General features: G+C 54.1%; 1 protein-coding gene across 1 annotated transcript in view; it reads right to left on the bottom strand.

Moving 5' to 3' along the window:
• The window catches only part of LOC144677253 (IQ motif and SEC7 domain-containing protein 2-like), a gene marked incomplete at its 5' end in the record, with an annotated part of 33,419 nt that extends 17,958 nt beyond the window's left edge, over positions 1-15,461 (bottom strand). The window contains 7 exons of the mRNA XM_078537436.1: positions 3,351-3,512; positions 6,564-6,663; positions 9,481-9,606; positions 10,449-10,588; positions 12,108-12,274; positions 13,415-13,537; positions 15,301-15,461. Of these exons, the coding sequence (XP_078393562.1) occupies positions 3,351-3,512; positions 6,564-6,663; positions 9,481-9,606; positions 10,449-10,588; positions 12,108-12,274; positions 13,415-13,537; positions 15,301-15,461 (979 nt within the window). The remainder of the gene's footprint in view (positions 1-3,350; positions 3,513-6,563; positions 6,664-9,480; positions 9,607-10,448; positions 10,589-12,107; positions 12,275-13,414; positions 13,538-15,300) is intronic.
• Between the last annotated feature and the right edge of the window lie 213 nt (positions 15,462-15,674).

Raw genomic sequence — 15,674 nt, 5'->3', positions numbered from 1 at the left:
AGCCCCCAAAAACCCTTGATTTTATTCCAGTCTGTATCTCACTCCCGGGTATCTGTTATTCTATATATAAGCCCCCAAAAACCCTCGATTTTATTCCAGCCTGTATCGCACTGCTGGGTATCTGTTATTTTATATATAAACCACACCGAACCCCTTGATTAGATTCCAGGCTGTTACTCCGTGCAGGGTATCTTTTATTCTACATATGAACCCACCCAAAAGCCTCAATTAGATTCCAGCCTGTAACTTACACCTGAATATCTGTAATTCCATATATGAACCACCCTGAATTCATCGATTAGATTCCAGTCACTAACTCACCCCCGGGTATCTGCTATTCTATATATTTAAGCCCCGAACACCTCGATTAGATTCCAGTCTGTAACTCACTACTGGGAATCTGTTATTTTATATATAAACCCACCCCGAACCCCACGATTAGATTCCAGTCTGTAACTCACTACCGGGTATCTGTTATTCAATATATAAACCCCTCTGAACCCCTCGATTAGATTCCAGTCTGTAACCCACTCCCGCGTATCTGTTATTCTATATATAAACCACTCCGAACCCCTCGATTAGGTTCCAGTCTGTAACTCACACCCGGGTATCTGTTATTCTATATATAAACCACTCCGAACCCCTCCATTAGATTCCAGTCTGTAACACAGACCCGGGTATCTGTCATTCTATATATAAACCACCCCGAACCCCTCGATTAGATTCCAGTCTGTAACTCACTCCCGAGTATCTGTTATTCTTTTAATAACCCCCACCGAACCCCTCGATTAGATTCCTGTCTGTAACTCACTGCCGGGTATCTGCTATTCGATATATAAAACCCCCGAACCCCTCGATTAGATTCCAGTCTGTAACTCACTCCCGGGTATCTGTTATTCTATATATAAACCCCCCGAACCCCTCGATTAGATTCCAGTCTGTAACTCACTCCTGGGTATCTGTTATTCTATATATAAACTACCCCCCTGAACCCCTCGATTAGATTCCAGTCTGTAACTCACTCCCGGGTATCTGTTATTCTACATATAAACCCCCGAACCCCTCGATTAGATTCCAGTCTGTAACTCACCCCCGGGTATCTGTTATTCTATATATAAACCACACCAAACCCCTCGATTAGATTCCAGTCTGCAACTCACTCCCAGGTATCTGTTATTCTATATATAAACACCCAGAACACCTCGATTTGATTCCAGTCTGTAACTCTCCCTCGTGTATCCATTATTCTATATTTAAACCACACCGAACCTCTTAATTAGATTCCAGGCTGTAACTCACTCCCGGTTATCCGTTATTCTATATATAAACCCCCACCGACCCCCTCGATTACATTCCAGTCTGCAACTCACTCCCAGGTATCTGTTATTCTATATATAAACACCCACAACACCTCGATTTGATTCCAGTCTGTAACTCTCCCCCATGTATCTGTTATTCTATATATAAACCACCCCGAACCCCTCGATTAGATTCCAGTCTGTAACTCACTCCCGGGTATCTGTTACTCTATATATAAAACCCCAAACCCCTCGATTAGATTCCAGTCTGTAACTCACCCCCGGGTACCTGATATTTTATATATAAACCCCCCGAACCCCTGGATTAGTTTCCAGTCTGTAACTCACTCCCGGGTATCTGTTATTCTTTTTATAACCCCCGCCCCCTGAACCCCTTGATTAGATTCATAGCCTGTAACTTACTCCCGGGTATCTATTATTCTGTATGTAAATTCCCCGAACACCTCGATTAGATTCCAGTCTGTCACTCACTCTCGGGTATATGTTATTCCATCTATAAACCACCCCGAACCCCATGGTTAGAGTACAGTCTGTAACTCACTCCCGACTGGAATCTAATCGAGGAGTTCGGGGGTTAAATATATAGAATAATAGATACCCGGGAGTTATTCTATATATAAACCACCCCGAACCCCTTGATTAGATTCCAGTCTGCAACTCACTCCCGGGTATCGGTTATTCTATATATGAACCACCCTGAATGCATCGACTAGATTCCAGTCAGTAACTCACCCCCCGGGTATCTGTTATTCTATATATTTAACCCCCGAACCCCTCGATTAGATTCCAGTCTGTAACTCATTCCTGGGTATCTGTTATTCTATATATAAACCCCCCGAACCCCTTGATTAGATTCCAGTCAGTAACTCTGGTGTAATGGTTCTGCTCAGTAATTGAAGTCAGGACACTTCCCGAAACGCATCTCGTGTCCGTCAGGTCAGACATTGACCCCTCCATCGTCCCAGGCCGCAGAGTGGGCCCTGCTGCTGGTCCCCGGGTCACCCCGACTCCCGGCTCCTCTCGCTGATCCCATCCCTGGAGCTCCGCCCCTCCTCTTTGTCTCTCCTTAATCGATTGGGGTTTGAACCCAACGCTGTGGCCTAGAGCGAGGACGTTCCGTCGGGAACGCGTCACTTCAAACGATGTGGGGGTTAGCGCTCCTCCCGCATCCTTGCCCCCATCAACATGGCCGCCCTCGCCCCCATCAAACATGGCCCCCCTTGTTCTCCAACAAACATGGCCGCCTTCCCCTCCTCCCCCCCATCTCAACAAGCATGGCCATCCTTGCACAGGCCACAAACATGGCCACCCTCGCCCCCAACAAACATGGCCCCCCCTTGTTCTCCAACAAACATGGCCACCTTCCCCTCCTCCCCCCCATCTCAACAAGCATGGCCATCATTGCACAGGCCACAAACATGGCCACCCTCGCCCCCAACAAACATGGCCGCCCTTGCCCCCTCAGAAACAGGGCCGTCCTCGCACTGCCCACAAACATGGCCGTCTTTGCCCCCAACTAACATGGCCATCCTCACACAGCACACAAACCTGGCCGTCCTTGCCCCCAACTAACGTGGCCATCCTCACACAGCCCACAAACATGGCTGTCCTTGCCCCCAACAAACATGGCCATTCTCACACAGCTCACAAACATGGCCACCCTCGCCCCCAACAAACATGGCCATCCTCACTCAGCCCACAAACATGGGCGCCCTCGCCCCCAACAAACATGGCCATCCTCACACTGCCCACAAACATGGCCACCCTCGCCCCAAACAAACATGGCCACCCTCACCCCCAACAAACATGGCCATCCTCGCACTGCCCACAAACATGGCCACCATCGCCCCCCCACAAACATGGCCACCCTCGCTCCCCAACAAACATGATCACCACTCACCCCAGGTAAACATGGCTGCCAACGGCTTTTGACAAACTTGTGTGTTCTTGCCGCCATCCCCCCACACCCACAAACATTTCGGGAGAGACGCCGCTTGCAGAGACACACATATCCGCCTTCTCAATACTTACATTCCACCCGGTATTTCTCCATCTCCTGGACCTCGGCGACGGACTCTCGCAGGTCGCTGGCAAACCTGGTCCGGTCCTGCACGCTGGGGGCATTGAAGATGATGAGGATCTTCTTTTCTGCGCTGGGTATGGACGAGGCCAGCTTGATGCCGTGGGGGTAATCTTGGGGTTAAGAGAAAGAAACAGTGAGAGAGGTAGTGAGAGGTTGGCATCGAGTGGCCTGTGGGGTCGAAAAAGGGTTTTGGGGGTTGTTGGCAGGAATGCCTGTGCGGGGAAGCGGGGCCCAGGCTGGGTCGCGGCCGGGGTCAGGTTCTCGTGGAGGCAAATTTGACCGTTGCCCCCAACAGACGCGGCCACTCTCGACCCCCAACAAACATGACCACTCTTGCCCCCAACAAATATGACCACTCTCGCCCGCAACAAACATGACCACTCTCGCCCCCAACAAACATGACCACTCTCGCCCCCAACAAACATGACCACTCTCGCCCCCAACAAACATGGCCACTCTCGCCCCCAACAAACATGACCACTCTCGCCCCCAACAAACATATCCACTCTCACCCCCAACAAATATGGTCACTCTTGCTCCCAACAAACATGGTCACTCTCGCCCCCAACAAACATGGTCACTCTCGCCCCCAACAAACATGGTCACTCTCGCCCCCAACAAACATGGCCACTCTCGCCCCCAACAAACATGACCATGCTCACCCGCAACAAACATGGCCACTCTCACCCGCAACTGACATGGCCACTCTCGCCCCCAACAAACATGGCCACTCTCACCCCCAACAAACATGACCATGCTCACCCGCAACTGACATGGCCACTCTCACCCGCAACAAACACGGTCATTCTCACCCGCAACAAACATGACCATGCTCACCCGCAACAAACATGGTCACTCTCACCCGCAACAAACATGGTCACTCTCACCCCCAACAAACATGGTCACTCTCACCCCCAACAAACATGGTCACTCTCACCCCCAACAAACATGGTCACTCTCACCCCCAACAAACATGACCACTCTCGCCCCCAACTGACATGGTACTCTCACCCCCAACAAACATAGTCACTCTCGCCCCAACAAACGTGGCCACTCTCGCCCCCAACATACATGGTCACTCTCACCCCCAACAAACATGGCCACTCTCGCCCCCAACAATCATGGCCACTCTCGCCCCCCCCCAACAGACATTCCCACTCACCCCCACCCCACCCCCCACCAAACATTGCCACTATCACCCCCATCAAGCCCGTCATGGGTCCTCTGACAGCACCTTCCAAACCCACCACCTCTACCGCCTAGAAGGACGAGGGCAGCAGACACACGGGGAACACCACCACCTGCAAGTTCCCCTCCGAGCCCCACACACACCATCCCGACTTGGAAACATATCGGCCATTCCTTCACCGTCGCCGGGTCCAAATCCAGGAACTCCCTCCCTGACAGGGGAGGCAGTGGTGAAGTGTTATTGTCACTGGACTAGTACTCCAGGAAACCCGGGATAACGCTCCGGGAGATTGGGTTCGAATCCCACCACGGTCAATTTAAAAAAATTTGGAATTAGAAGTCTAATGATGACCATGTTGTCGACGACTGTGAAAACCCCATTTCTGATCCCCGAGAGCAAAGGAAACCTGCTGTCTTGTTCCAGACCCGAGTGGTTGACTCTGAAATGGCCTAGCCAGCATGAATACATCCTTTTGTTAAGAAAGGACAGGGACTGCAGTGGTTCAAAGAGTCAGCTCAACACCGCCACCTTCTCAAGGGGCAACGAGGGGGTTTGTCCACATCTCGTAAGTCAGTAAAAACGAGATAGCCTCGGGAACGAGGGAGATGAGGGGGGAATTTCTTCTCTCCGAGGGTGGTCAGCCTGTGGAATTCTCTACCCACCCCCCCTCCCCATCCCCCCCTCCACCAGAGAGCAGAGGGGGCTGCCTCGTTGAATATACTCAAGGCTGATTTCTGATCGACGAGGGAGGGTGGGGGAGGGGGGGAGGTCAAGGGTTACGGGGGTGGGAGAGGGAGGGTCAGGGGCAGGAAACACTCGGCCCCTCGAGCCTGCTCCACCAGTCGACGCCGCCCTGGCTGACCTGGGTCGTGACCTCGACCCCACATTCCCGCCCTCCCCCCCACCGATAACCATTCACCCCCCCCCCCTCCTTGCTTAACCGAGAATCTATCCAGCTCTGCCTTAAAAACACACACGGACTCCGCTTCCAGTCTGAGCAGAGCGAGTGGCTCACAACTGGAGCAGCCACGATCTCTCTGAATGGTGGGGGGGAGGGCGCCATGGGGCAGGCTGGAAGGGCCGAGCGGCCTACTCCCATGATCCTACGGTCAGCCCAGTCATCTGGACACGACTCAGAAACATTCCCCACCCTCCTCCCCCCCCCACCCCCCTCCACCACTACCCTCCACTCCCCCACGACCCTTGCGATGGGGTATTTGGCACAGCTGTGGGCACCAGGGGGTAGGAGGGGCGCCCAGGTTACTATGGAAACGGATAGGCCCTTGCTGGCCCAGGGTCGAAGGTCAATCGATCTCGGCGGCCTGTTCGGGGCTTGTGGGGTGGGGGTGGGGGGGAGGGGGTGGCGAGGGTTGGTTTTGGGGGCGGTGGGGGGGAGGGGCGACGACGCGGGTGGGGGAAAGTCTCCCGGGGAAGCGTCACCCGAGTTGGCGGCCTTAACAGTAAAGCTGGTACATCCCTCCCCCCACCACACCCCCCCACCCCCCCACCACCACTGGCAACACTTTCTTCGAGGGCCTGGGGCGAAGGATCTGCAGCTCGGGTGAGCGAATGGATTCGCTTCCCACTGGCCCGGAGTGAGAGAGAGAGAGAGAGAAAAAAAAACGCGATCCAGCTCGTTGGCCATGGAGGCCGTCATCGCATCTGAGGGCCAGGTCCCCACACACACCCACCCACCTCTCCCCCACACACACACACACACACGCACAAGTGTCCGCCGCGCAGCGACGAGGATTGGCAGTGGCCCAGGCACGACCGGGGTCAAGAGTGACCTCACAGCGGCCGGCTGGGCGGAGAGTCACAAGCGCACGGGCTGGAGGGGCCGAATGGCCCTCTCCTCCCGCGCTGATGTTAACCACGCTAGGATTCGCGTCGGAAGGCGGAGGACGGAGTCTGTGTGGCGCCATATCGAGCCAAGCCAGCATTTACCCAACTGATTCTGTGAAATACTTACAGGCGTTTTGGAATAGGTTAACCTTCATCTCGTGCAGTGCAAACGACTGACGGAAACTGTATGTCACTGAGATCTTCTTCTTCTGAAAGACCTTAGTGACCTGGAAGAAGAGGAGTACAGAAGTCAGGGTGACAGATGGAGAGAAGAGGAACATAGGAGGGAGAGAGGGAGAGAGAGAGGAGAGACAGAGAGGAAGAGACACTGAGACAGAGAGAAAGGAGGAGAGAGAGAAAGAGAAAAAGAGGTGGAGAGAGAAAGAGGCGGAGGGAGAGAGGGAGTAAGAGAGGAAGAGAGAGGGTGGAGGGAGAAAGAGAGGCAGAGAGAGAAAGAAATGGGGAAAGAGAGAAAGAGGCGGAGAGAAAGGGAGAGAGAAAGAGATGACAATAGAGAAAGGGTAATAGAGAGTGTGATGCAGAAAGAGTCAGAAAGAGAGAGACAGAAAGAGAGAGACAGAGAGAGAGAGAGACAGAGAGAAAGAGAGACAGAGAGAGAGAATGCAAGATGGAGAGAAACTGAGGGAGAGAGACAGAGAGAGAGACAGAGAGAGAGACTGAGAGAGGGAGAGAGAGAGAGACTGAGGGAGAGAGAGACTGAGGGAGAGAGAGAGACAGAGGCAGAGAGAGAGAGAGAAACAGAAAAAGGGGGAGAGAGAGACAGATTGAAATAGTGATAAAAATACAATTGAGAGAGTGTGGAAGAGTGAGAAAAAGAGATAGACAGAACCGGACAGAGAGAGAAAGAAAAAATAGCAATGGTCAAGAGTAGAAGTGGAAAACTTAGAGTAAGGGAGAAGAAGCAAGAGTGGGCAAAAGTGAATGAGAAAGAGATACTCGGGGAGACTGAGAGAGAAAGGGAAAGTGGGAGAGGCAGAGAGAGCGGGAGAGAGGAAGCGAGAGACTGAGAGCGCGTGTGTCAAGAAGATATAATAATGTCTATAATGTTATTGGGAATTATTTTAAATAGAGTTCGAGTGGCGTCTGTGCCGATGTTTGTGTGTGTGTGTGTGTGTGTGTGTGTGTGTGTCTTAATTGGATTAAAGCCAGTTGGTCTAGAGGCTTTGATGTACAGACAGTTTGAAATAGTAATTAGGTAAACATAAGGAAGTTACAAGGTGAAGTGTAAAGGGTGAAATTTGTATTTTTAAATAAACCGTTCAAACGAATGGGTGAAATATTACTCCTCGCCCGAAGGAGCCAAACAATGTGTTCACTTTTTCCACAGTTTACTGATAAAATTGGTGCCATGAAAGGGTTATATTGTGAGAAGAGGTAAAGTTCAAAAAGCCTAGTGGTACGACGAGAATTTGTAATCAAAGAGGAAAATATGTATAAAGGGAGAGAAGGCTGTTGGTAAAAGAGGAGGGATTCTAAGATCTAAAGCCTCCAGCCTGTAAGCCTCAAGCTGCTGTCTGCATGGACCCAGAACTGAAAGAAACTCATTTTGAATGTGGCTGTCCAGAGTGTGCTTTGCCAGGGGTCTGTTTAAATCTATGAGTTAACTGGGAGTCAGGTTAATTAGGAGATTTTTTTAAAGAAGTTATTATTGTAATAATTTGTAGACATATGTATGTGCTTACAATCGTTTAATTAATAAATGTTTAATTTAGTTTTATAAAAACCTCTTGAGACTCGGTGGTCTTATTATTACTGAATTCAAAGCCAGCATCTCGAACCATACAAAACGCAAAAATGGGTTATGACAGTTGTTTCAAGTTTCCCTCAGGGATTCGAACAGCTCAGCATTTACCATCGGCTCTATCATAACAGAGAGAGAGGGGGAGCGAGAGACAGAGAGGGAGCGAGAGAGAGAGGGAGCGAGAGAAAGAGGGAGCGAGAGATGGAGAGAGTGAACAGCAGAGAGATGGAGAGGGAGCGTGAGAAACAGATGGAGGGTGGCAGAAGGCGCAAGGAAGGGAAGGAAAGCCATGGGTTCACACAAAGCCCCAATGGACAGACGGACAGAGGGATGCTACCTTACGGAGGGGGGGATGAGGGAGACTGGCTGCACGCACAGCAAGATCCCACAAGCATCGCTGTGGGAGGGGACGAGGCAACGGACGGGGGGGTGGGTGTGGGGGAGAAAAAGGCTTGATCGGACGCCAGCGAGTGACGGAGGGAACTAAGGACGAGATGGGAGGAGATGGAACGGGAGACACAGCAGGGTCTCTCGCGTGTCAGTCCGCGAAACATTCGGTGACACGAACCACGTCGATATTTCAGAAAAGCTCGAACGGGGAGGCGAAGGAATAACGGAGACGGTCCTAAACGCAGGGGAGGAAGGATACACCTTCAACAGGCGTTAAACATCAACTGTTTGCGCAGGGCACGCAGTCTCTGTATTCATACACCTCATTTTGGAATTGTCTGAGGGTCAACAATGGGCCCAGTGCCCACGGGGAACGTCCTCCCCACTACTCCTCTTCTGTTAGTCATCCTAGGGCCTCTCATGCCCACCTGAGAGCCTCAGATTGATGCCTCGTCCGACAGTGCGGCGCTCCCTCAGCACTGACCCTCCGACAGTGCAGCGCTCCCTCAGCACTGACCCTCCGACAGTGCAGCGCTCCCTCAGCACTGACCCTCCGACAGCGCGGCACTCCCTCAGCACTGACCCTCAGACAGTGCAGCGCTCCCTCAGCACTGACCCTCCGACAGTGCGGGGCTCCCTCAGCACTGACCCTCCGACAGTGCGGGGCTCCCTCAGCACTGACCCTCCGACAGCGCGGTGCTCCCTCAGCACTGACCCTCCGACAGTGCGGCGCTCCCTCAGCACTGACCCTCCGACAGTGCGGTGCTCCCTCAGGGACGTGAGAGGAAGGGATAATGCCACTCTGGGAAACGGGAGGAAGAGAAAGAGACCAAAAGAGAGAGAGCGAGAGCTCAGGAGAGAGGGCGAGTCCGAAAGTGGGACTGTATCTTACCACAAGCAGATCGTTGAAGAGAAAGACCTCACGCTGATGGACACCCTGTTTCTGTGGTCGATTAGGATCCGGAACCTCGTACAGGCGACAGCAGCAAACCAGCCGGCGGTGTGGCAGCGACAGAACCTGAAGAGCGACAGAACCATCCTCAAAAACTCTATCTAACCCTGTGCTATACCTGTCCTGGGAGTGTTTGACGGGGTCAGTGTAGAGGGAGCTTTACTCTGTATCTAACCCCGTGCTGTACCTGTCCTGGGAGTGTTTGATGGGGACGGTGTAGAGGGAGCTTTACTCTGTATCTAACCACGTGCTGTACCTGTCCTGGGAGTGTTTGATGGGGACGGTGTAGAGGGAGCTTTACTCTGTATCTAACCCCGTGCTGTACCTGTCCTGGGAGTATTTGATGGGGACGGTGTAGAGGGAGCTTTACTCTGTATCTAACCCCGTGCTGTACCTGTCCTGGGAGTGTTTGATGGGGACGGTGTAGAGGGAGCTTTACTCTGTATCTAACCCCTTGCTGTACCTGTCCTGGGAGTGTTTGATGGGGACGATGTATAGGGAGCTTTTCTCTGTATCTAACCCCGTGCTGTACCTGTCCTAGGAGTGTTTGATGGGGACGGTGTAGAGGGAGCTTTACTCTGTATCTAACCCCGTGCTGTACCTGTCCTGGGAGTGTTTGATGGGGACAGTGTAGAGGGATCTTTACTCTGTATCTAACCCCGTGCTGTACCTGTCCTGGGAGTGTTTGATGGGGACGGTGTAGAGGGAGCTTTACTCTGTATCTAACCCCGTGCTGTACCTGTCCTGGGAGTGTTTGATGGGGACAGTGTAGAGGGATCTTTACTCTGTATCTAACCCCGTGCTGTACCTGTCCTGGGAGTGTTTGATGCGGATGGTGTAGAGGGAGCTTTACTCTGTATCTAACCCCGTGCTGTACCTGTCCTGGGAGTGTTTGATGGGGACTTTACCGGTTTCTTGCCCACGATCAGCCTCTCCACGGCCTGAACCTGCGAGACGTGGTCATCGTTGGTCCTGAGCTCCCGCTTCTGGATCCGATGGTAGATTCCCACCAGCATATCCCGCGGGATGTCCTCTCCGTTATCCACTCCTGGGCGAGATGGAGAGCGCGGAGATGTCAGAATCAGGCAGGCTATCCAGGATTACAATGCGCCTGCCACATCGAACCAGGCCATTCGGCCCCTCTGCTCTGTGCTGTTCCTTCTGCCCCCCACACCAGCCTCCTCCCACTCCCTATTTCATCTCCCACTATCCCCACCTCCTTTCTCTCTGAGGTGTTTCCCACCCCCCACTTAAACACATCGACACTGTTCACCTCGACCACTCCCTGTGGGAGCGAGTCCCACGTTCTCCCCGCTCCCCGGGTGAGGGGAGTTTCTCCTGAATTCCCCTGTCGCACTGTGACATTACACTCTCTCAAGTGGGCAGAAGGGGGAATGCGCAACACTTTTGGGAAGGTTAGTGACCGGGAATGACTGGAAATCCGAGGGATCTGGGTGTCTGGGCACGTGAATCACAAGGAGTTGGTACACAGATGCAGCAAGTGACTAGGAAGGTAAATGGAAAGTTGTCCTTTATTGCGAGGCGGGGGGATGGAGTATAAGAGTCGGGAAGTCTTGCTACAACTGGACAGGGCGTTGGTGAGGCCGCTCCTGGGGCCCTGTGGACAGTTTTTGGTCTCCTTACTTAAGAAAGGATCTACTTGCCCCAGAGGGAGTGCAGTGAATATTCACCAGACCGATTCCCGGGGAGTGGGAGTGTCCCCGTGAGGAGAGGTTGGGTGGAACGGGCCGATAGTCTCTGGAGTTCAGACGAGCGAGAGGCGATCGCACTGAAACGTCAAATTCTGAAGGGGTTGGACAGGGTCGATGCTGAGAGGCTGTTGCCCGCCCCCACAATCGCCCCCAACTCCCCATCCACCACCCCGCCCCCGGCTGGAGAGTCTAGAACACGGGGAGGGGGGTCACAGCCTCTGGATATGGGGGCGGCCATTTTGGACTGAGAGGAGGAGAAATTCCTTCACGTCCCAGGGTCGGGAATCTTTGGAATTCCCGAGCCCAGAGGGAGCTCAGTGGTCAAGTCCATTGGAGGCGAAGAGTGACACCGAGGGGAGGCGACGGATGGGGGGGCGAGGGGAGGAACCAGAAGATCAGCCGCGGCCATATTGAACGGTGGAGCAGCAGGACCGAGGGGCCGAGTGGCCATCTCCTGCACCCCCCACCCCCCAGCTCCCGAGCTCTGATGCTCCGAACCCGCCCGGCGCCTTTATCATTCACCAACCCCCCCGCCCTCCGCCACCAGCAGGTCAGGAGCTGAGCTCGGTGGGGTCCGATGGGGGGCATCGGGGCCGTGAAGCGATCGGCTCAACCTCAGGCCGTTGCCAGTAAGACGGGCGGAGTCGGTCGCCGGGGAATTGGAGTTTGGAGCCGGGGGTGGTGGTCGGCAACAGTGGCTCCGGCCTTCCTTGGTATTGAACCGGAGGGAGTTTCTGTTCCGGGGGGCAAGAGGGGGTTCGAGATGGTCGGAGGCGAAGGGCCGGGTCGGGCCTATGTTCGAAAGCAAACACGTTGAGCTGGGGGACGAGGCAGCGCCGCGCGGCTGGGACTCACCCCGTAGGTTCTTGATGAAGTCGTCCAGCTTCATTTTGCGCTCAGGCTTCACGTTGGGGCTGTACATGTCGGTGTTGAGCAGGATGATGGCGAAAGCCAGGATGAAGATGGTGTCCGGGTTGTGGAACTGCCGAACCAGGGCTGGGTTGCAGATGCAGTAACGTTGGCTGGCAGGGGGTGGGGTGAGAGTGAGAGAGAGAGAGAGAGAGAGGGAGGGCATGGTTAGTAACTTTCAAAAGCCTTCGCCAGGGCCAGACGCTCCCAGGTACATTCCTCGCCCAGGCCGGAGAGAGAGAGTGCAGGAACGCTGAGGTGCGGAGGGATCTGGGTGTCCTGGTACACGAATCACGAAAAGAGTTAGTACACAGATGCAGCGAGCGATCGGGAAGGCAAGTGGAAAGTTGTCCTTTATTGCGAGGGGGGGGGATGGAGTATAAGAGTCGGGAAGTCTTGCTACAACTGGACAGGGCGTTGGTGAGGCCGCTCCTGGGGCACTGTGGACAGTTCTGGTCCCCTTACTTCAGGAGGGACAGAGTCGCATTGGAAGCCGTTCAGAGAAGGTTCACTCGGCCGATTCCTGGGACGAAGGGGGTTTGTCTGATGAGGAAAGGTTGAGCAGGTTGGGCCTCTACCCATTGGAGTTTAGAAGAATGAGAGGTGATCTTATTGAAACATATCAGATTCTGAGGGGAGGGGGTTTGACAGGGTGGATGCTGAGAGGATGTTTCCCCACCTCGTGGGAGGGGAATCTAGAATGAGGGGAGGGGGCACAGTTTCAGAATGAGGGGTCTCCCATTGAAGACGGAGATGAGGAGGAATTTCTTCCCTCAGAGGGTGGTCAGTCTGTTGAATTCTCTCCCCCCCCAACAAGAGAGCGGCGGGGGACGGGTCACTGAATATATTCAAGGCCGAGTGAGACAGATTTCTGATCGACGAGGGAGTCGAGGGTTATGGGAGTGGGGGACGGACAGGAAAGATGGATTTGAGGAACAATCAGCTCAGCCACGATCTTATCGAATGGGGGGAAGCAGGTTCGAGGGGCCGAATGGCCTCCCCCTGCTCCTAATTTTTTAATGGCCCGGTGTTCTTAAGCACAGGCCCATCGCCGGCGAGGCTCCGGGGGTGAGAGGGGTCAGTGAGGCCGACGCTCTGCAGGCCAGAGGAGGGAGGGAGTGACCGTTAGGGGGAGACAGGGGGTGAGGGAGGGCCTCGCTCTCACACATACACACACACATCAACGGAACAGCCCCCCTCCCCCGCTTCACCCAACGCCGCCAACCCCCCCACCCCCCGAATCAGGGGCCTACCTGAAAGATTCAATCAGCCGCTCGACTTTCTGGGCCTCTCCTTGCACACGGATGTGCGCCTGGAACTTCCGCAATGCCTCATCCAGCTCCATCCCTCCAAAATCCATCTCATCCACAACGCAGCTGAGGGCAGGGAACAGGAATTAGGCGGGCAGAGAGGGCGTCCCTCACGGTCAGAGGGGTGCATGTTCCTGTTTGACTCTAGGCCCCGTATCCCCCGACATCCTGGGGGTTACCATCGACCAGAAACTGGACTGGACCCCAGCCCCATAAATACTGTGGCTACAGGAGCAGGTCAGAGGCTGGGAATCCTGCGGAGAGTAACTCACCTCCTGACTCCCCCAAAGCCTGTCCACCATTTACAAGGCACAAGTCAGGAGTGTGATGGGATACTCCCCACTTGCCTGGGTGAGTGCAGCTCCCACAACACTCAAGAAGCTCGACACCGTCCAGGACAAAGCAGCCCCCGCTTGATCGGCACCCCATCCACAAACATTCACTCCCTCCACCCCCGACGCACAGGGGCAGCAGTGTGTGTACCATCTACAAGATGCACTGCAGCAACTCGCCAAGGCTCCTTCGACAGCGCCGCCCAAACCCACCACCTCTACCACCTAGAAGGACAAGGGCAGCAGACACATGGGGAACACCACCACCTGGAAGTTCCCCTCCGAGCCACACTCACCATCCCGGCTTGGAAATATATCGGCCGTTCCTTCACTGTCGCCGGGTCAAAATCCTGGAACTCCCTCCCTAACAGCACCGTGGGTGTACCTACACCACACGGGGACTGCAGCGGCTCAAGAAGGCAGCTCACCCCCCACCTTCTCAAGGGGACAATTAGGGATGGGCAATAAATGCTGGGCCCGGCCAGCAACACCCATGCCCAAGGATACTCAAACACACTGTTCACACTTCAAAGCAATATATGTGCCCCAGTGCCCTCATCCCAGAGCCATTATCTCCTGTACACACATTGCCACACACCCCCCACTATGCCCACCGTGCCCACCGTGATTACTAACCTACACTGGCTCCCAGTCTGACATGCCTCTATTTTAAACTTCTCATCTTTGTTCTCAAATCTCTGCATTTCCTCCCTATCTCTGTAACCTCCTCCAGCCCCTACAACCCTCCCTATCTCTGTAACCTCCTCCAGCCCCTACAACCCTCCCTATCTCTGTAACCTCCTCCAGTCCCTACAACCCTCCCTATCTCTGTAACCTCCTACAACCCTCAGAGATCTCTGCGCTCTTCCAATTCCGGCCTCTTGACCATCCCCCGATTCCCATCGCTCCGCCATTGGCGGCCGGGCCTTCAGCTCCCTGGGGGGCCCTGAGCTCTGGAATTCCCTCCCTCAACCTCTCCACCCTCTCTCTCTGTCTCCCTCTCTCTCTCCTTGTCTCTCTCTCTCTGTCTCCCTCTCTTTCTCTCTCTCTCTCTCTCTGTCTCCCTCTCTCTCTCTCTGTCTCTGTCTCCCTGTCTCTGTCTCTCTCTCTCTCACTCTCCCTGTCTCTCTCTCTCTCTGTCTCTGTCTCTCTCTCTGTCTCGCTCTCCGTCTCTCTCTCTCCGTCTCTCTCTCTGTCTCTCTGTCTCTCTCTCTCTGTCTCTCTCTCTCTCTGTCTCTCTCTCTCTCTCTCGCTGTCTCTCTCTCTCTCTGTCTCTGTCTCTGTCTCTCTCTCTCTCTCTGTCTCTGTCTCTGTCTCTCTCTGTCTCTCTCTCTCTCTCTGTCTCTCTCTCTCTCTGTCTCTCTCTCTCTCTCTCTCTCTCTCTGTCTCTCTCTGTCTCTCTCTCTCTCTCTCTCTCTCTCTCTGTCTCTGTCTCTCTCTGTCTCTCTCTCTCTGCCTGTCTCTGGCCCTGGGTGAAGCTACGATAACATTACTCACTCCAGCACGTCCCGGTTGAACTGTTTCTGTCGGTTACCCAGGAACTCCCCGATCATCTGGCGACTGAGGCCCTTGCGCTCAAGGATGAAGCGTGCGACGCCGATGGGTGTGTCAGCCACGAAGCCTCTCTCGATCAGGTACTGAATCCCTTCTCCGGTTTCCTGCGGCAGTCCGGAGAGAAAGAAGGGGGAAAGCTTTGAGGTTCACGCTCCAGGTTTGCACATCACCTTTCACACAGGAACAAGAGGAGGCCATTCAGCCCCTCTCGAGCCTGTTAAACAGGAACAGGAGGAGGCCATTCAGCCCCTCTCTCTCTCTCGAGCGTGTTACAGAGGAACAGGAGGCCATTCAGCCCCTCTCTCTCTCGAGCCTGT

The sequence above is a fragment of the Cetorhinus maximus genome, unplaced genomic scaffold (genome assembly GCF_964194155.1).
Source record: "Cetorhinus maximus unplaced genomic scaffold, sCetMax3.hap1.1 HAP1_SCAFFOLD_2365, whole genome shotgun sequence".
Taxonomy (NCBI): Eukaryota; Metazoa; Chordata; class Chondrichthyes; order Lamniformes; family Cetorhinidae; genus Cetorhinus; species Cetorhinus maximus.
Note: the sequence above shows the minus strand (reverse complement) of the source record. Positions and strands in the feature narration are given on the sequence as shown.